The sequence below is a fragment of the Suncus etruscus genome, chromosome 20 (genome assembly GCF_024139225.1).
Source record: "Suncus etruscus isolate mSunEtr1 chromosome 20, mSunEtr1.pri.cur, whole genome shotgun sequence".
NCBI lineage: Eukaryota > Metazoa > Chordata > Mammalia > Eulipotyphla > Soricidae > Suncus > Suncus etruscus.
Genome location: NC_064867.1, coordinates 27,605,162 through 27,624,676, shown reverse-complemented (window position 1 = coordinate 27,624,676; position 19,515 = coordinate 27,605,162). Strand labels below are relative to the sequence as shown.

The 19,515-nt window shown below is 47.3% G+C and overlaps 2 protein-coding genes across 3 annotated transcripts in view; both read left to right on the top strand.

Annotated features, from left to right (window-relative positions):
- ALDH1L1 (aldehyde dehydrogenase 1 family member L1) overlaps positions 1-3,193 on the top strand; it is a 48,732-nt gene extending 45,539 nt beyond the window's left edge. The window contains exons 22-23 of one of the 2 annotated variants that reach the window (XM_049766500.1): positions 1,094-1,293; positions 2,864-3,193. In XM_049766500.1, the coding sequence (XP_049622457.1) occupies positions 1,094-1,293; positions 2,864-2,919 (256 nt within the window). In that variant the 3' untranslated portion in view covers positions 2,920-3,193. Of the gene's footprint in view, positions 1-1,093; positions 1,294-2,863 lie in introns of those variants that run through there. The other variant, XR_007491871.1, reaches the window with a different exon arrangement.
- A 10,279-nt stretch (positions 3,194-13,472) lies between these two features.
- Positions 13,473-19,515, top strand: part of SLC41A3 (solute carrier family 41 member 3) — a 36,175-nt gene continuing 30,132 nt past the window's right edge. The window contains exons 1-2 of the mRNA XM_049766525.1: positions 13,473-13,641; positions 17,269-17,555. Coding sequence (XP_049622482.1) covers positions 17,301-17,555 — 255 coding nt within the window. The 5' untranslated portion in view covers positions 13,473-13,641; positions 17,269-17,300. The remainder of the gene's footprint in view (positions 13,642-17,268; positions 17,556-19,515) is intronic.

The following is a 19,515-nucleotide window of genomic DNA, read 5'->3' as shown; positions in this document are numbered from 1 at the left end:
CATCTCCAGATCCCCTTCTCTATTTCTCTAGGATTCCATCTTTAGCATGGGGTGGTCAGTAGGTTGGTCCAGGAGAACTCTAGGGGTGGTGGCTGTAGATGAGGCTTGGCTGTCAGCTGAGTCCTTGTCATTTGCTGAACTGGGAGCCTAGGGACTCCACTGAGTGTCTTCCATGCTGCTGAAGTCACCACGGGGTCCAGCCTGTGGAGTCCAGCACTCCTTGTCCACTGCTCCCAGCTCAGAATAGAAATGTTGCCTATTCCATTTCTGGATCTGCTTGGGGCAGGCAGGATTGACCTACCATAAGGCCGAGCAAGTGTGGACTGTAAGGCTCTCTCTCCTCATGACTGCCTCAGTGCCCCTGATTCCCTCCTTTCCCTGCTATCAGGGTGGAAACTTCCAGACCCACCAAGACCCATCAAATCCTAAAACTGACATTTGTGTTCTTTTGATCTGGTCAGATACCAAGGCTAGCGGGTGTTCAGGGACCAAAGTATAGCAGGGCTGGGGTCCAGTTCCCTTGGTCTCTCCTAACCCTGTTCTCACACAGGGCCTTTGAGTGAGAACCCCACCCTCGATATGTTGCACTTCCCACCTCCAAAAGACACCCCACTTTAGCAAGGGAGATGGCTCGGCAGGATAATACTTGCCTCGCATGTGTAAGACCCTGGATTCAATCCCTCGCACCACAAATGAAGAAATCTTCATCGTGTGCTAACTGTATTAGATTCAGGCTCTGTCCTGTCATCTGCAATGTATATGTTGTCTCAGGCTCCTGGGGACCCCAAAGTAGATTCTTAGGAATGTCCCATGCACACGCCTTTTGTGTAGAAGGCCCAGCTACCCCCTGCTGTAAGTGAGAGGCTTACTGTTCCAAGGTTCCCTGTGAAAGACCCTAAGCCAAAAAGACTCCCCCTCTTCCTCCTTTGCCCCTGCTATTTCTGGTCTCTAGCCCTGTTGGGACTCCCCAGAGATCATCCCCAGAGAATCCCCTGTGGTGGTAATATGAAGGGGACTAGGGTCTCCCTAGAGGGAAGAGGTTCACCTCCCACCTCCAACCCACCCCATGAAGATATTCCTGATTGCTCCCCAGGGATGTGGACACAGTGCTATCTCGGGCCAATGCTACAGAGTTTGGTCTGGCCTCCGGGGTCTTCACCAGGGACCTCAGCAAAGCCCTGTATGTCAGTGACAAGCTACAAGCTGGCACCGTGTTTGTGAATACGTACAACAAGACAGATGTGGCCGCACCCTTTGGAGGCTTCAAGCAATCCGGCTTTGGCAAAGACCTGGGTAAGGCCTGCTGAAGAACGTGGGGGTTTGGGGACACAGGAAGGGACACCCTGAGCAGAACCTAAGCCGAGGCCCAGGTGCTGAAGGAGCCTTAAAGATCTCTGAGAACCTTGTTTCTGGCTAAGGATTTAGCTTTGCTCTTAGAGCTGCTGCACCCAAGCACTGCTGGCAGGGGTTCTGATCAAGGGGTCCAGTCAGGACTCATGTCCCATGGTCACTATGGATTGGGTGCTGTAGATGGGGTGTTGTGAATGAGTGATATGGATGGAGTGTTACGAACTGGCAGCTATGGATAGGGTTGCTTTGGATAGATGTAGTATTATGCATGGGGGCTATGAATAGGATATTGTGAATGGATGTGTGTGGATAGGTTACTGTGAGTGGGGTACTGTTGATGGAGTTATCATAGCATATAAACCTCACTGGGCATTCAGGATGCTAGGGGTACAGACTCCACACTCTGCCTAGGCTCTCTGAGACTTAGGATGTACACACACACACACACACACACACACACACACACATCCTGCAACTGTGAAACAAGCAGCTGGGGATTCCAGCTCTGAAGAGGGGTGTCTGGTCAGTGAGAAGATGGAGAAAAGCTGACCTCTCCCAGAAGCTTCCAGGTCTCCTGCTCAGTGCTGGGCACTCAAAAGAGGGTGGAACTGAAGGTCTGCCCCATTTTACCAAACCCTGTGAGATGGAGCCCCCCCCACAACTGTACACAAACTGCAGAAGAGATGGGCTCATACATGACACACAGGCATAAGTACCACACATATACATGCACACATGTACACAAACATTTTCATGGCATACTCCTGTCTCTCTACTTGCCATTTGTCTGCTTCCTCATCCTGCTTCCTTTGCTGTCTTCCTGCCAACCTTTCCAGAAGTCTATCAGGAACAGTATTATCCAGGGAGCCAATGGATCTCCAAGATTTGACCTCACGCATTTATTACTCTGTTCCTTATCCCCCAGCTCCTCTCCCCTTCCTCAAGTCCCAGAGAGAGCCCACAAACCAGCATCATACAGCTGTCACTAGCATGGTCCAAAGTTGGTGGCTTTTAAGACCAATGTCAGCAAGTGGCTAAGGTCATAGACTCCATAGGCTGGTCATGGAATAAGACACACCAATATAGAACCTGGGAAGTCTCAAAAGCCCGTGCACCCCGTCTTTCCCGCTCAAAGGATGGCTGAAGTTAGCCAGGGCTTATCAATGGGGAGAGCCAATGGGCTGGCACATCTGGTCACATCTGGGCAGAGGGGACCCAGAAGGGCCTGTGGGCTCATAGGCCTGTCCTTCCTAGAGAGGAGGAAGTAGCAGTGGGGGAAGCTTCCAGAAAGGTGGCCCCAAGGTGGGGCTGGATTCTTCCATTGCTGATACTGCTGGACTTTTGCCCACCATGAAGGGCACCTGTTCTCCACATTGTCTCTCCCTATTGTCCATCATCTGGACTAAGTCTGGACTGACCCCTTGTGGTTATTTCAGGGGTGCAGTGGGCTCAGAGTGGTGCAGAGCTCCACTGTGCCATGGGGTCACAAGGTGGGTGGTGCTGGTACTTGCAGGAGAGGCAGCTCTGAATGAATACCTGAAGATCAAGACGGTGACTTTTGAATACTGAAGAATATCTCAGGAGGAAGCAGCATAGTGCTCTCTTGGATCTGCACTGAAGTCTGGGGGCTGAGGAGCCCTGCTGCCTACCCCCTAGCCCCATAATACCCCAATCCTTCCCCACCTTTCTTCATTCCTTCCCACCCTTCCACATCCTTCCCCACTAAGCCCATATTAACCCCCACCCTGGCCCTATCTCTCTCTGTCCAGTCAGAGAGGCCCTGGGCTCAAGTCAGTGTCCATGAGGTGAATAAAGATCTTGAGAAGCAACTGCTGCCTGTTCCCCTGTCCTCGTGCTGTTTCTTAAGTATCTCCTGGGTCACCTGCAATGCCTAGAGAGCATTCCCATCTCTAGAAGCATCAGGCACCCTGGGAGAGATGCAAAGTGAGACGTGGGGACATGTCAGATATTGGGTAGAGTTAGGGGTGTAAGAGTCTGTTAGAGTCTAGAGCTGAAAGACAAGACCACACAATTAAAATGAAGCAGAGCAAAGCTTTATTCTGTCAACCAGCAAGCTATAAACTAATTGATTAGGGCCTTCTCTAACAAGAGGAGACTCCTTCGGGGCGTGGGGAACAAGCCAGCTTATATAGATCTAGAAGCAGAAAGTCTTGACTTTTGACTGTCATCTAAAGCGTTTCTAGGGTGTCTCATTATGTCCTTTTATGGTTAGATGTCCAAGGCGGTATATTTTGGTTTATAGGGCCTTGGGGTCTGCATCATTATTGTTGGGATAGAAAATTAGCCCTTAGGGGCTGGAGAGATAGCACAGTGGTATTTGCCTTGCATGTAGCTGATCCAGGACGAACGGTGGTTCGAATCCCAGCATCCCATATGGTCCCCCCATGCTTGCCAGGAGCAATTTCTGAGTGCAGAGAACCCCTGAGAACCTGACGGATGTGACCCAAAAACAAACAAACAAACAAAATAGCCCTTAAATAGAACTTAGCCTTGTTAGCCTTAAATGGAAACTAAACTTTAGGCTGACAAAATGGAGTTCCGTCTGCTCCAGGCATCACATTCCCTCCTCTTCTCTTAGAGTTGAGTCAAATTTTTACCTCTCCTTGAGGTCCCTTGTCCCCGTCCCTACGTATTGGCACATACTGGGACCTTAGCACAAGCATCTTAACTGCACTTATGTGAGCCTGAATAAAATGGGTGAGTAGATCAGTGAAGCATAATCAGAAACCCCAACAAATCACAGATATCAAAGTTTAGGAGAGGGATCCCCAGAGTGACAGTTTGATCTACAAACCCTTCAGTCACAGTCTAGGTAAGAGTCCAAGTATAGACTATAGGGCCCGGAGAGATAGCGCAGTGGTGTTTGCCTTGCAAGCAGCCGATCCAGGACCAAAGGTGGTTGGTTCGAATCCCGGTGTCCCATATGGTCCCCCGTGCCTGCCAGGGGCTATTTCTGAGCAGACAGCCAGGAGGAACCCCTGAGCAACGCCGGGTGTGGCCCAAAAACCAAAAACCAAAAACAAACAAACAAACAAACAAACAAGTATAGACTATAAGCAAATGGGGTATTCATTCCAGCCAGTCATCCCATGGTCACTACTGTCAGCAGGGGCATCAGGACGATTGTCCCCAGTCCCTCTTGAGGTTCCAGATACAACAAATCCTACTGTCAACTGGGTTCCATAAGACCAGCACACACACACATTTCTCATCCTAGAATCAAATGGCATTCCCACCAGCAGTGAATGAGAGTTCCTTTCTCCACACATCCCCACCAGTACTGATTGTTCTTGTTTTTTGCAATGTGTGCCAGTCTCTGTGGAGTGAGATGGTACCTCATCTTTGTTTTGATTTGCATCTCCCTGATGGTTAGTGATGTGGGACATTTTTTCATGTGTCTTTTGGCCATCTGTATTTCTTCTTTGTGGAAGTGTCTGTTCACTTCTCCCCATTTTTTGATGACGTTATTTTATTTTCTTGTTAAGTTCTGTCAGTGCCTTGTATGTCTTAGATATTAGCCCCTTATCTGATGGGTATTGGGTGAGTAATTACTCCCATCCTGTGCATGACCTTTTTACCTTAGTCACTGTTTCCTTTGAAGTGCAGAAACTTCTCAATTTGATGTAATTCCATTTGTTTATCTCTGCTTCCACTGTTTGGACTATGTTGTTTCCTCTTTGAAGATGCCTTTAGCCTCAATGTCGTGGAGTGTTTGCCTACATCTTCTTCTATATACTTTATGGTTTCAGGTCTGATATCAAGATCTGTAATCCATTTTGATTTGACCTTTGTGGCACATCCTTCTGGTTGGAAATTTCTGAGCCTCCCAGAGACCACCAATTGTATCCAACAGTGACCCCCATATACTGATGCTTTGTTTACTACCTTCCTTTCTTTGCCATGCTTTTCTCTCTTCCAACATTGCTTCCCAAAATCATCTCCTAGGTCAGTGGTGAGCAACCTTTTTTTCAACTGAGCCAAGTCTCGCCAAAACCATGATTGAAATTTATTTTGAAAGCCACACAGGATGCGCACTGACAGAGGCTAGGAGCAGAGTCCTGACTCCTGGAGCGGCCGCCCGGCACACAGAAGAGCCACATTAAAAAGTGTAAAGAGCCACATGTGGCTCGCGAGCCACGGCTTGCAGACCACTGTCCTAGGTAAATGACAGGTCTTTGAACCCAGGAGTCCCAGGGACAACCTAAAGCAGAGTCCACACTGGATTGGCCAAATACCGGATGAAGGGACAGAGTCCTCTCCCTTGGAGATTGCACAAGCAAAAATATCTGCCTAAAATAGCATCAGAGCGACCCAGTTAGGAGGTGTTGGGGGATTTCAAGAAAAGAGGCCAGGGCATGCACACAACACATGTGGTCTAAAGTGGAGTCTGCAGCAGCATTTTTTAACAGACCTCGTGTACTGCTGTGGGTGCCCAGGGTATTCCAAAAGGGGTCCCAGTTTAAAATCACACCAATGGTGGGGGGGCTAGTACACACTAAGGGCTAAGAGGAGGCTAGGAGATCCATAGGAAAGCAACAAGGTCAGAAGGGACACGGTGAAGAAAGGGTTGATAAATTACAGACTGCACAATCTAGCTAGACTCTGCAGTCCTAGGGGGCAGAGGACAGGTTTATTTCTAGAGGAATTTCTGAGGTCCAGAAGGTGGCTTTGTCCCACAAAGAGACTTAGGCCAGACACTCCAAAGACTTGGTAAGGACCAGCACCCATTGCAAGGGCATCTGATCAGCAGATTACCCCTTGCCTTAGAGCTATGGGTGAGCACTATGGGTGGGAAGGGGCCTAGCCCTGGTCTAGGATTCCCGCCACTGAGATAAAGACTATGTGGGGAAGACAAAGACCAGGTATAAAATGGACTTTGAACTGGCCAAGAGGTAGGCATGACAATAGGTGTAGGCTGAGCTAGGGCCCCTGCATATCCACACCCAGGTAATGGCTGGAAACTCCTGTGCCATCACATCCCCAGACTCCTGGGAGAGCCCAGGGGTCCTCACCTTCAGATTACCTGTCTGGAGGTTAATACTAATAATTAAGACACAAAATTTGTCAGAATGAAGTTCAAAATATTATTAACTGTTCAAGGATTTATGAATGGACTAGTACGACACCTCTTTATCAGAAAGTCTTAAGAGGCACCTTAGTACAGAGTATTTTGGTAAAAAATTGAACAAAAGTTGTTTTGTACAAAATGAAAGATTTTCACTATCAGAAAGAAGGATTGGTTAAAAAAAATGATTTAGGCAAAGCCACTTTCAGGGAGGAAGAGTCAGGGCTCTCTTTATGTCCGAGGCTTTACTGACATCCTAGGAAACTCCCTGTGGACTGGTTTCCTATTTCCGGGAGAGACTGACGCTGCAGCTAGGTTAGATGTAAAGTCTTGGAGAGGTTTGGCAGAAAGGTTACCACCAAACAATGACAACAAAAAACAGATAAGTACTATGGGAATGTCCGAGGGAATCAGTACATGTACTTGAGTAGTAAAAGGGGAAATATCAGGGGCTAAAGTGATAGTAAGCAGGTAGGACCTTTGTCTTACACACAGCCTACCCAAGTTCAATCCCTGGCATCCTATGTCGTCCCCTGAGCCTGCAGGAATGATTCCTGAATGCAGAGCCAGGAGTTAAGCCCTGCATACTGTGCACCATTGGATGTAGCCCAAAAGCAAAGAAACAAAAAGGGTGAAATGTGTGAGCTAGGTGCATAAAATTTATTCTGGTAAAAAAATAAAAGGGGGTGTCATACAGGTAGTATAGAGAATAAGGTGCTTGCCTTCCATGATAGCTAGTTCAAGCTCCATCATATGGATATGGTACTTAAAATACCACCTAGAATGATCCCTAAGCACAGAGCCAGGAAAAAAAATGTGAGTACCACCTGATATGCCACCAATATCACCACATACACAAGATGAAAAGGGGAAATAACACCATGCAGCTCTAAAATTGGCCAAGGAGAATGTGGGGCATTTTACTGCTCTGGTTTTTTTATTTTTATTTATTTGTTGATTGAATGATTTGGGGGCCACACTCAGCAGTGCTCAGGGGTCTCTCCTGACTCTGCACTCAGAAATAGCCCCTAGCAGGCTGGGTCTTGGGTCACAGCAGGTAGGTTACACACCCCTTAAACAAGGGCTCCTGATGGCCCCCTCTCCTCGAAGGGGGGCCTTCTCAACCTCAGACTTAGTTTCCTTTTTTGTAAACCAGGTCTCAGAAAAGAGTGGTGTAAGCATGCAGCTGTGTGCTGGGTCACAACTTGGGTGAACAGGGAGATGACACCTGACCCCAGGCCTTCCTGCCACGCAGTCAGATGCTCTGCCCAGTGGGTGGGATGTGCAAAGCCCAACCTTCCTGCAGGGCTCCAGTGGCTTGGAGGCAGAGCCAGGACAGCCGGCCACCAAAGAGGACCCGCCTCGAATTTGCCCAGCCCTAGGCTGGACCCGCCCAGGACCGCCCTGAGTCCTTACTGGGGGCGTGCCCGCAGGCCTGGGCGGGGAAGAGTGACACCCGATTCTTCCCGCTTCCTTCCTTTGCCAGCCTGACCCATGCTGGCCCGTCACCACCGTTCAGAGGTAAGAGCCGGCCTGGCCCAGGGTGTCTGTGCATGGGAGGTGTGATAAGCGGGAGAGGGGGACCCCGGGAGAGCCTGAGCAGAGGGAGCCGCGCTGTAAGGACTTGGGGTGCATTAAAGATGGAGGGAATCTAAAGGAGGCTCTGAAAGAGGGAGGTTGCTGGACTGCAAGCTATAGCCCCTTGCACCGTGCAATTCTTCAGGGGGGTTTAGGGCATGCATCCCCATGATATCTGAGCATGGCCTGTCTCCCTCCATCTTCTCATCTTCTCCAGCCCGGCCCAACCTGCTGATCAGAAATACCCCAGGAGAGTCCCAGAGCTTGCTTTTAGATGCTCCTCCCTTGAGCTGAAACTACAGGGCTTAGAGGGATTTGAACTGCAAGTGAAGGTTCATGATGCAGATAGATAGATAGATGCATGTCTGGGAGTGTGAGTGTCTTACTAAGAAAGATGAGCCAGAAGACAGATATTCCAAGTTCACACTCCTCTGGCACAAGAGAGAAAGAAGCAAGAGCAGATAATATGCAGTGTTAGTTATAAAGCAGTAAGGGACAGGATGGAGGGGTTCTGGAGGGGCACTTCAGAGATGGGCTGTAATTGTGCTTCAAAACCATACATGTTAACACTTAAAATATAATACAATAATAACAACGATAATAGTAAAATAAAATAATAAAAAACAATACACAAGAGCCAGGGGGTGTTGCTGAGAGGACTGAAACACATTTGGAGCCCCGAGTTCAGTTTTTGTTTGTTTGTTTTTTTGCTTTTTGGGTGATGCTCAGGGGTTACACCTGGCTATGTGCTCAGAAATCGCTCCTGGCTTGGGAGGCCATCTGGGACGCCAGGGGGATGGGACCTCGTCTGTCCTAGGTTAGCTCGTGCAAGGTCAAATGCCCTACCCCTTACACCACCACTCCAGCTCCCTCCCTCTCCCCCAGCTAGTTTTGTTAGGAACAGTCCCTCCCAGATAACAGGAGTAGCCCCTGAGCACTCCTCATTAAAACCAGAATTCTCACCTACTTGAGGTGCCTTCTACTCTTGATTTTGGTAAGACAATTTGCCCGGGACCTGAGTGATAGGACAGCAGGTAGGATGTCTCCAGCCCGGGTTGAATCCTCAGCCCCCATATAGTCCCCCAAGTCATGCCAGGAGTGATCTCTGAGTGTAGAGCCTTGAAGAAGACCTGAACACTGCTGGGTGTGACTCCAAAACTAAGCAAACAACAAAACCAGGCTTGCCTGCAGCTCTTTGCTCATTCCATCATATCCCATGTCACTCTTTTTTTTGTATGTTTGTTTTTGTTTTTGTTTTTTGGATCACACCTGGCAGTGCTCAGGGGTTACTCCTGGCTCTATGCTCAGAAATAAATCGCTCCTGGCAGGTTTTGGGAACCATATGGGATGCCGGGATTTGAACCACCATCCTTCTGCATGCAAGGCAAATGCTTTACCTCCATGCTATCTCTCCAGCCCTCCAGGTCACTCTTGAAGACATGCTCCACAGTCTGGTGTGCAGTAGGAACAGGTTAGCAAGTTGAGCAGTGCTGGAAAAAGCAAAAGAGCCTATCAGTTCTCCCAGGCCCCTGTCTAGAAAAATAATTCGATTGTGGGGTGCTTCACTACCTTGTGGATATCTCAGATGGCCAGCCACGATAAATAACCAGCAGGCAGATCAGTATAGTTTTCCAGGAACTGTCATCAGAGACACTCAGGGGCTTCTCAGCCTCATTTCCTTCCTTTCTATTTCTTCTTCATCAGAGAGGAAACCTCAGGCAGGATCCATCCTTGTGTTGAGTTTGAGGTCAGAGAGGCACATGAACTTCCAAATCTTTCTGGGAACTAGTGGGTACCAGGAAGCTGATGTCAGCAGCTGAGCCAAAATGAAGGGCCCTTTCCTGCAAGAAATGGGCATCCCCACGGTCATTTTCACCTACTCTGTGCCTTTTGGGACACGGTGGCCCACCAATGGGATTTCATGTTCTCAAAGATTTCCAGAGGAGATGGTTAAAAATTGTTCAGTTTCATTGGAACCTGGGAATGTTGGGAGAAGAATGCGTTCAAATGCTGCTGGGATCAATACAGATAAGCACAAGACAAGACACACTGATCCCCAAAGTGTGAACTTGCTGGTGGATGAGCAAGAAGGGTATCTACATGGTCACATGTACCAGCTCTTCAGCAAGCAGATTTTCATCACTGTGGAGAGATTTTGTGTTTGAGAAAAGGTGTTTTGAATTATGGCCTGATGGATGGCTCACCTCTGAGTTGTCTGCTATCTGCTGCCAGCTACTTTCTCAGGAATGGCTATTCCAGCTGTGGCCTGGGAATGCCTGCATGCACCTGTACTGGTCACTGCCAGTTCCACACAATAGAACTTTTTGAGGACTCAAAAGATAATATAGCAGGTAGAGTGCTTTCCTGGCATATGTCTAACCCTGTCACTACATGATTTACTAAATCCTACCAGGACTGATCCCTGAATGCAGAGCCAGGAGTCAGCTGTGAGCACCACCACCAGGTGTGGTCAAAAGGCAACTAAACAAAACAAAATGGAAAATGGAACCTAGGGAATATATATATGAGAGACAGGATGGAACCCTATCAATCTACTGAATGTCATTTCTTTTGTTCTTTCATTTCTCATTTATTTTTCTTCCTCAGTTTTCCATACCACTCTGTGCCGCTAGGTGGCACTGGACTAGCTTGCATTTGGTAGTGGCCTCTTGCAAACCAGGATCACTTTCTGTGAATGCTAAAAGAAAGTAGAAGGGGACAGAGTTTTGTATTTTGTTTGGTTTTTTTTTTTGTCTCTGTTTTTATTTTTTTAATGAAAAAGGCCTGTTGGGCCAAATAAATTGGAAACTTCTGGTCTAGAATCTTTATTTTGTTTTGTTTTGTTTTGTTTTTTGGTTTTGGTTTTTGGGCCACCCCCGTTTGACGCTCAGGGGTTACTCCTGGCTATGCGCTCAGAAATCGCCCCTGGCTTGCGGGGACCATATGGGACACCGGGGGATCGAACCGCGGTCCGTCCTACGCTAGTGCTTGCAAGGCAGACACCTTACCTCTAGCACCACCTGGTCTAGAATCTTAATTCCTGAATAGGACTTTGATCTGTGTGACTGTCACTATATTTTTGGTGCTCACTGTTTACTGTAACAGGAACAAAGCATTATTGTTACATGAGTGATGGCTCAGGAGTGTCTCAGCACACAGAAGTAGATGGATTACACCAAGGTTATTTGGATGCATGCATTGCTTTAAAAGAAAAATCCAGAGTATTGCTTAGTGGGTTAGACAGGGAGAGCAATTTTTCAAGCAGTGAAGATACTCTTCATAGGGCCAGAGAGAGAGAGAGAGAGAGAGAGAGAGAGAGAGAGAGAGAGAGAGTGTTAGCACTTGCCTTATATGTAGCCAAATCCAGCTTGATCCCCAACACCACCCCGGTATTCTGCACACCATTAGGAGTGATCCTTGAGCACTGAGCCAGGAGTAAACCCTGAAAACCCTGGTTTGGGCCCAGATGTGGCCCCAAACCAAACAAATAAACCTCTGTGTAGTGCCCGAGTGAATTTGGATTTCCAACAAGGAGTCACTTTTCAGTCTATGTTCCATGTTATGGGCAGATCTGGCTATCGAATGTCAGCTAGAAATCAGGAGGAGACAGGTTTCCAGAGGAATTATGAGATGATCTGCCTTTTTTTTTTTTTTTTTGGATTATAGGATCCCTTCTACCTAGATCACTGCTCCCCTTTCAGAAAAAAAAAATCACTTGATGACCCATCCCCTAAATTATTTACTTTTAACAAGTGAACAAAGTTGTGGGGCTGGAGAGATAGCATGGAGGTAAGGCATTTGCCTTGCATGCAGAAGGACAGTGGTTCGAATTCCGGCATCCCATATGGTTTCTCGAGCCTGCCAGGAGCAATTTCTGAGTGTAGAGCAAGAAGTAACCCCTGAGCGCTGCCGGGTGTGACCTAAAAACCAAAAAAAAAAGTGAGCAAAGTGCCCCCGGTTGCATTCATGGCTACTACTGCCCCCTTGGTCATTCCAATAACTACCCCTCACCTGTATAGAAGGTAGTACCTCTCACTTGGAAAAACACCATTCTAGAATGTCCAGCTCATGAAGGCCCCCAAAAGCTGTTCTACCTTGGTAGGTGAAAGAAGCCACTCTGGGCATTCATTGGTATTGATCAGAACTCAGAAACTTAGCACAAAGGGGCCTCTGGCATCTGGCTGATTTCAGGAACAAGAGCAAGACCTTGTCCTGAAGATGGACAGCCTGGATGATGCTAGGAATCGAAGCTGGATTTGAGGATTGACTGCATTGTTTGGACAGTTTGTCATGAGCAGGAGTGGCTGAGGATCTGTGTACAGTTGTTACAGGGCTCCGGAAGGTCAAGGGCCTGTTCCCAGACCTCAGACTCCTGCAGAGTTGGTACTATCTTAATTTGGCCAGTTTGTGGGACACATTGAGGGCTGGGCTAACTATGTGACCTGGCAAGGGGGACCAATGCTCAGAGAGGAAAACAAGATACTATAGATAGCAGGGACATGATTCAGTGGCACTATGTCTGGAAGCAGAGAGAAGGAGGTGAACATTAGAGGGTAACTCAGAGCAGGTAGAGAGGTCTGTCCTGGAGGAACTCTCTTCTCATCGCATGCTCTGGCATGCATAAAGAGGAGAAAACCAGGGACCCCCAAGGTGGGTTTGCCATCCTGTTCCTCTTTGCCCAGCCCCCTGCTCTGTAATGGGCAATGACTTGTGCAAATTTAAAGAGCTATAGAACAGCTAGGTGCTAGCTATTTTTAATTTTAATCTGGTGCTGAGGATTAAACCCAGGGCCTCTTCCACATGAGATATGTGATCTGTCTTGAAATCCACAGCCAGATTTTGGTTTTTGAGGAGGTGGAACTTTGGCATTGCTGGGACCTGGGGATTTGGGTTCCCAGGGTGCCACATAGAGAAGCAGAAAGGGGACGTAGCTCTGCAGGACTGGGCCCTCCATTTTTGCTCTGTTACAGCCTGCACATATGAGCCTGGCTTAGCCTCTCAGCATCACTGCAGAGAACGTGATGGGAGTTTATGGTCACATTTTTATAGTAGTAGCATTGGATTAAAGAACTGTAGGTTCTAGGGGTTGGAAAAAGGATTTAATGGATTTGATCCCCAGTACCACTTGGTCTCCCTGAGAACTGCCAGGAATAACCCAGAGCACTCTTGTATAGCCTTAAAACCAAACTAACAAATAAAAAAATCTGTTTTGGGTAAACAACATTATAATTCATTGACAGGTACTAGGGTTACTGCCCAAACTTGGTTTCTGTCTGTGACTGGCAATGTGGGGAAATAAGAAGGTGGTAGCCTCAATGAACTGAGGGTGGCTGTCATCCTCCACCCACTTCTACTCCATGGACCCCAGTTCTAGGGAGTAGTGGCAGGCAGGAACAAGGGATCTCACTTTGCAGGGGAAGGAAAGTCTAATCTGACTTCTGCCTGCTTTTCTAGGGTTTCATCCACCCATGCAGAGAAGAATTTCTGGAGGAGACAAATAGTGAAGCAAAAAGATTTGATTACAAAGGCAGAGAGAGAGAGAGAGAGATAACATGTTCATGGGAAACACAGGCTTCTCCAGAACACCCCCATGAAGTGAAAGAGGGACTCACACACCCCAAATTGAGGTACAAGTGATTCTAGAAGTGGGAATGTTCACCCTGGATATTACAAAGTTGTTTTCTAGGGGATTCCTTCAACTACAGCTGTCTCTGTAGGTAAGAGTTGTTTTTCCTCTCCAGATGGGTCCAGCCTTCTCTGGATAGACACTGGTGTCTGCAGAGTTTTATCAGACTTCAATTCCTACATCTCCAAAAGCCTTCATGCTTTTTGTAGGGGGCACACCTGACAGTGATCAGGAGTTTCTCCTGGTTCTGTACTCAGAAATTATTCTTTGTGGGCTCATGGAATTCCAGGGATCATTTCTGACTCAGTTATGGACAAGGCATAAGTGTCAGAGATCTGGTCCTGCCCGTTCCATAGTGGCCATGCTGGACTAGCTGAGATGGTGGCAGGGATGGAAAGAAAGTGCCTGGTCTCTCAGGCAGAGTCAGGGCAAGTCAAGTAGAGAGGTGGCTTCCAGCCTTGGGTTTCCATGGTCCAGATGGTGGCACTCATGAGCCATCTTATTCTAGACACTCATCTTCTTCATTAAAGTGACTGTTAGTTGTGTGAAAACAAATATTTCGGTTTCTGGGGACAATAGTCTCTTTCAGCTAGGTAGGACGTGTAGGGTTGTGGCCATTTATACTGTCGGTGACACCGCTGAAGATACATGATGGCCCCTGTATCCCCTCCATTTATACTCACATAGTCTCCTTTGCAAATTCACCAAAACTCACAGTGCAGTGCCCTGGAGGGAGCAGAAGGGACGCTGGTGAGTTTTGCCTGTGCAGTCTGGCCAGTCCAGCCTTCCCTCCTGCTTCCTGCCCTCGCTTTTGGGGGCAGAATCCCCAGCAGCCAAGTGGGGGAAGCCCTGGCCTATTTATTCCTTGCCAGGGCTCCTGCAACTTTTGTGGTGAGAAAAAGTAAACATCTTTTTACAGTCAAAATATATAGATGTAGGGCCCAGAGAGATAGCACAGCGGCGTTTGCCTTGCAAGCAGCCGATCCAGGACCTAAGGTAGTTGGTTCGAATCCCGGTGTCCCATATGGTCCCTCGTGCCTGCCAGGAGCTATTTCTGAGCAGACAGCCAGGAGTAACCCATGAGCACCGCCGGGTGTGGCCCAAAAAACCAAATATATATATGTAAACTAAATGGAGCATGTGTATGTGCATTGGAAGGACACGCTCAGCTTAGAGTTATTTCTGAACAATAAAATTGTGGGTGATTTCTTTGTCTTTTTCCTTTTTTTATTTTCATGTCAGCAATTGAACCCTGGGCCTCACAAATGCAAAGCTAGTGCCTACATTGCCTCAGTATCTCATTTTCTTACTGATATATTCTTTGTGAGTTCTGTAGATGTTTCTTTTCATTTTTATTTGGGGGCCACACCTGGCAGTGGTCAGGGGTTATCCCCAGCTCTGCACTCAGGAATTACCCTTGGCAGGGCTCAGGGGACCATTTGGGATGCCAGGAATTGAACCTGAACCACCCAGGTGCAAGGCAAATGCCCTCCCTGTTGTATGATAGCTCCAACCCTGTAGATGATATTTCTCATGAATCCTTTGGCAATTAAAAAAAAAGAATTGGTACTTTTTGGCAGGGGAAGTGGGAAGGTTTGGCCATACCCAGTTATGCTCCCAGCTCTATGTTCAGGGATCACTCCTAGTAGTACTTAAGATACCATATGTAGTTCAATGCCATATGTTCAATGGCATATTTATATACCATTTGTAATGTAATGTAAACACCTTACCCACATACTATCTCTGGTCCAGGATCATATAACTTGGATGTGGGAAGTAAAGTCAGTGGGAATCTCTGGGCAGGAATAGAAGAACAGGTAGCCTGTTCTCTGTGTGTCTGGGCCTATGACTGGCTCCTGGGACTTCGTTCTTATTCTTCCTTATTTTTCAGTCATCGCTTTGGACATAACACCAAGCTCAGCACTTTATTTTTGGCTTAAGTTGGTTTGGTGTAGTGCTAAGGATTTGAATATGTCTGCATGGAAGGCCAGCACCTTGAACTTTTACTATGTCTATGACCTGATTCATGTTTTATTTTGGCCTTGGTGCCACTCTTGGTGGAGCTTAGAGGCTCTGTGTTTCGGGGTCATGGTTACGCCTGATGGTGCTTAGGGATTCAAGTGTTGGCAGGGATTAAATATGGGTCTCCTGCAAGGAAGACACGTTTTTTTCAGCACTCATCTCTGGCTGAGCCCTTAGGAATTTAATATCTCAGCTGTTATGTTTTTTGTTATGTTTCAGCTGTTTTTGAGTCTTTTCAAAACCATTGTTACTTGATCATCTCAATTTTCATGTTATTTCTCTATATCTCTAGTTTATATATATATATATATATATATATATATATATATATATTTTTGGTGGGGGGCCCACCCAGTGATACTCAGTGGTTACTTCTGGCTCTGTACTCAGAAATCACTTTTGAGGGACTCAGAGACCGACCATATGGGATGCTAGAGATTGAATCTGGGTTCATCCTGAATCAGTCGTGTGTAAGGCAAATGCCCTGCTGCTGTGCTCTCACTCCATCCCAATAATTTACTTATTATTATTATTATTATTATTTTTTGGTTTTTGGGTCACACCTGGCAGTGCTCAGGGTTACTCCTGGCTATGTGCTCAGAAATCACTCCTGGCTTGGGGGACCATATGAGATGCCAGGGATCGAACCACAGTCTATCCTAGGTCAGCAGTGTGCAAGGCAAATGCTCTACCACTGCACCATTGCTCTGGCCCCTAGTTTCTGGTTATTACTCTCTGCTGTAAATGGCTCTTCCAAGTGGTCCACCAGGAAAAGATTTTTGACTCAAATAAAATTACAGGTTTGATCAAATACAGCCTTCAAGTATTGAGTTGCCCATTGGATTGTCCAGTGCATCCCACTGCAGATAGGGCAGATAATAACAGTTCTCTGAGAGTCACGTTTCCCCCACCTCTAGCCAGCTTTGTGGGGTTTTTTTTGTTTTGTTTTGTTTTGTTTTTAGTTTTGGGGTCACACCCGATGGTGTCAGGGGTTACTTCTGGCTGTCTGCTCAGAAATAACTCCTGGCAGGCACAAGGGACCATATGGGACACTGGGATTCGAACCAACTACCTTTGGTCCTGGATCGGCTGCTTGCAAGGCAAATGCCGCTGTGCTATCTCTCCAGGCCCCAGCTTTGTGTTTTTAAGGCTGCTAAGATGCTGGGAGCCCAGGACAGAACTGAGTTCAAGCATCGATGTCATGGAGCATGTTCCTTTGTTCTTTCTGAGAGTCAGCATTGTTTCTCTTCTCAATCCAGACTCCCAGTGTTGTTGTGAGTCATTTCCATTGTTCTGAGAAAGTTGATGGTAATGGGTTGGCTTTTCTTTTTTGTTGTTTGTAGCTCTTTACAGAGGAGAGAATTCCCAAAGGACCTTAGGCGGCCATTTTTTTTTACTAACCTTGATTCATATTTATTTAATCATCTTTCCTATATTATTCCCCACTGCCAAAGCTTATATATATATTCCGTAAGATGAAGTTGTAAATTGGGCTGCAAGGGGTGCTGAAGCGCAGGGTCGGGTGAGGGGTGGGTGCCTGGCTGGTCTGATGCCCAAGTGTGCAGGTCAGCTGCCCTACAACCCTGTTGCTTTGTGTTTCCAGGTTATAGCTGCCAGGTGCTCCACTGTGTCCAAATGGAAAAGACAGAGACCCGACAAAGGAGGCCAGATGATCTGGGGCTCCCTCAGGCCCACCTCATAGGCAGAGTCCCTGCAGCCTCAGAAGAGGGACTTCTTAGTACTCCTGAAAGCCCAAGGCTTGTCACAAAGCACCTGGGACCTGACCTTAGCAAAGAGACTACCTGGTCTATTGTTCTTCAGGTGACAGTGCCCTTCATGTTCTCAGGCCTGGGGATGTCTGGGGCCGGCATGCTTTTGAACTATTATCAGGTAAGAGGGGCGAATGGTGAAGGGCATGAGGGATGGGCACAAAGTGGTCCAAGGAATGAGCAAAGCTAGACCCAGCTAGTGTTCCAACTAGACATTGGGTCCAATTTGAAGGGCATAGGGTGGAGGTCTTCTCAAATTTAGTAATATTCTTTTAGTTTTCGTTGACTAAAGGCTATGTGTAATCTAGTTTAAGCTTTATTGGTTCAGATTTATTAGCTAATAAAAGAAACTTTGTTAGCTCTGATAAGCAGAATTTCAAAGGGATTGGATTTAAGGCATGACATGATCCAGGTGCTCAAATGGTATAGGAATGCTGGATTTTTTTCCAAGTCAGTAGCAAGAGTGCACAGTAGAGGGCAGGATCCGGGTAATTATTTTATTATTTTGTTGGGTGAGGCACACCCAATAGTGTTCAGGGTTTAATCCTGCCTCTATTTAGGGATCGGAGTGATAGTGCTTAGGGGACCATATGGGGTGCCAGATATTGAACCTGGGTCAACCACCTGCAAGACAAGTGCCCATCTGCTGTACAGTATCTCTGGTCCCCTAATTTGGGGGTTCTCTCAAGTGGTACATAAAATCCAGGGGACTCACCAGTGATTCTCAGTCAATCAGGTTGGCAGTTCAATGCAAGGGCCCTCTGGTGCTGGGGATGATCCAGGCCAGCTGGCAGTGCTGGACACCTCAATGATGATGTACCACAGTACTCAGGGACCTCCAGGGCTGTGCCCAGTGGTGGTTTGGAAGTGAGCCCAAGAAGGACGAAGGACATGTGCCTGGAAAACCTAACCATGGTGCCTCTCTGAGATGTTAAATCTCTTCATTTTTCTACTGCCTGCATGGTCATATCCGCATTTCTGAATAAGAATTTCCAAGCACTGTGGACCCACAACATTGGGTCAGGTAGGATGACTTCAACCACCAGGACAAAAAAAAAAAACCACTTCTAAGTGGGTATAATAAAGATCTGTCACTTTCTCAGCAGTATCCCAAATCTGTTTCTCTGTTGTTGTTTTTTTTTTTGGGGGGGGGCACATCTGGCAGTGCTCAGGGGTTACTCCTGGCTCTGTGCTCAGAAATCACTCCTGGCACTTGGGGGATCAGATGGGATTACAGGAATTGTACCTGAGTCCATCCTGGATCAGCAGCATGCAAGGCAAACCACCCTACCACTATGCTATCATTCTGGCCCCAGGATCCCCAATTTGGATTCCTCATCTTATCCCTTCCAGTCTGGCCACCTGTTGGCTTTATCCTCCTGTCTGGTGGCAGAAGCCAGCAGCTGGTCCTTGTTCTTTTTCTTTGGCACAAGGACATTGTCCTGGGGAGACCCCACTCCAACTTCTCGTGGGTGATTTAAGATACCCCCATCATCTTTTTGTTTTGATTTTGGGTGACACACAGTGGCACTCAGGGGTTACTCCTGGCTCTGTGCTTGGAGATCGCCCCGACAGGCTTGGGGGACCATATGGATTCAAACCACCCCTTCATCCTGGGTCAGTTGCAAGGCAAATAAATGCCCTACTGCTGTACTATTGTTCTGCCCTCCCCAACCCCGTTTTTGAAATGATGTGCTGGCAGAGGAAAAGGACTGTCTGGAAGGGCCTAGCCATAGGCCAACTAGAGTCATCTGCCTACCGGGGCACTTTGTACATGATTGGGTCCTGCAGGGATGGACCGAAAGAGACAGATGTACTTCCCTTATGGTACATACCTCCTGTAATGCTAAGGAGACTTGGCTCTGTAGCAGATTCTCTGACGTTGTCCTGTATGGAACTGTGGGCTCCCAGATGTGAAATTCCCAGGTGAAGCTGTTTTCTTTCTTTTTCCTTTTTTTCCCCTCTTTTGGGCTATACCTGGCAGTGCTCAGAGCTTACTTCTGGCTCAATGCTTAGAATCATTCCTGGTAAAGCTTGGGTACCATCTGAGATGCAGAGAATTGAACCTAGGTCAGCCTCAC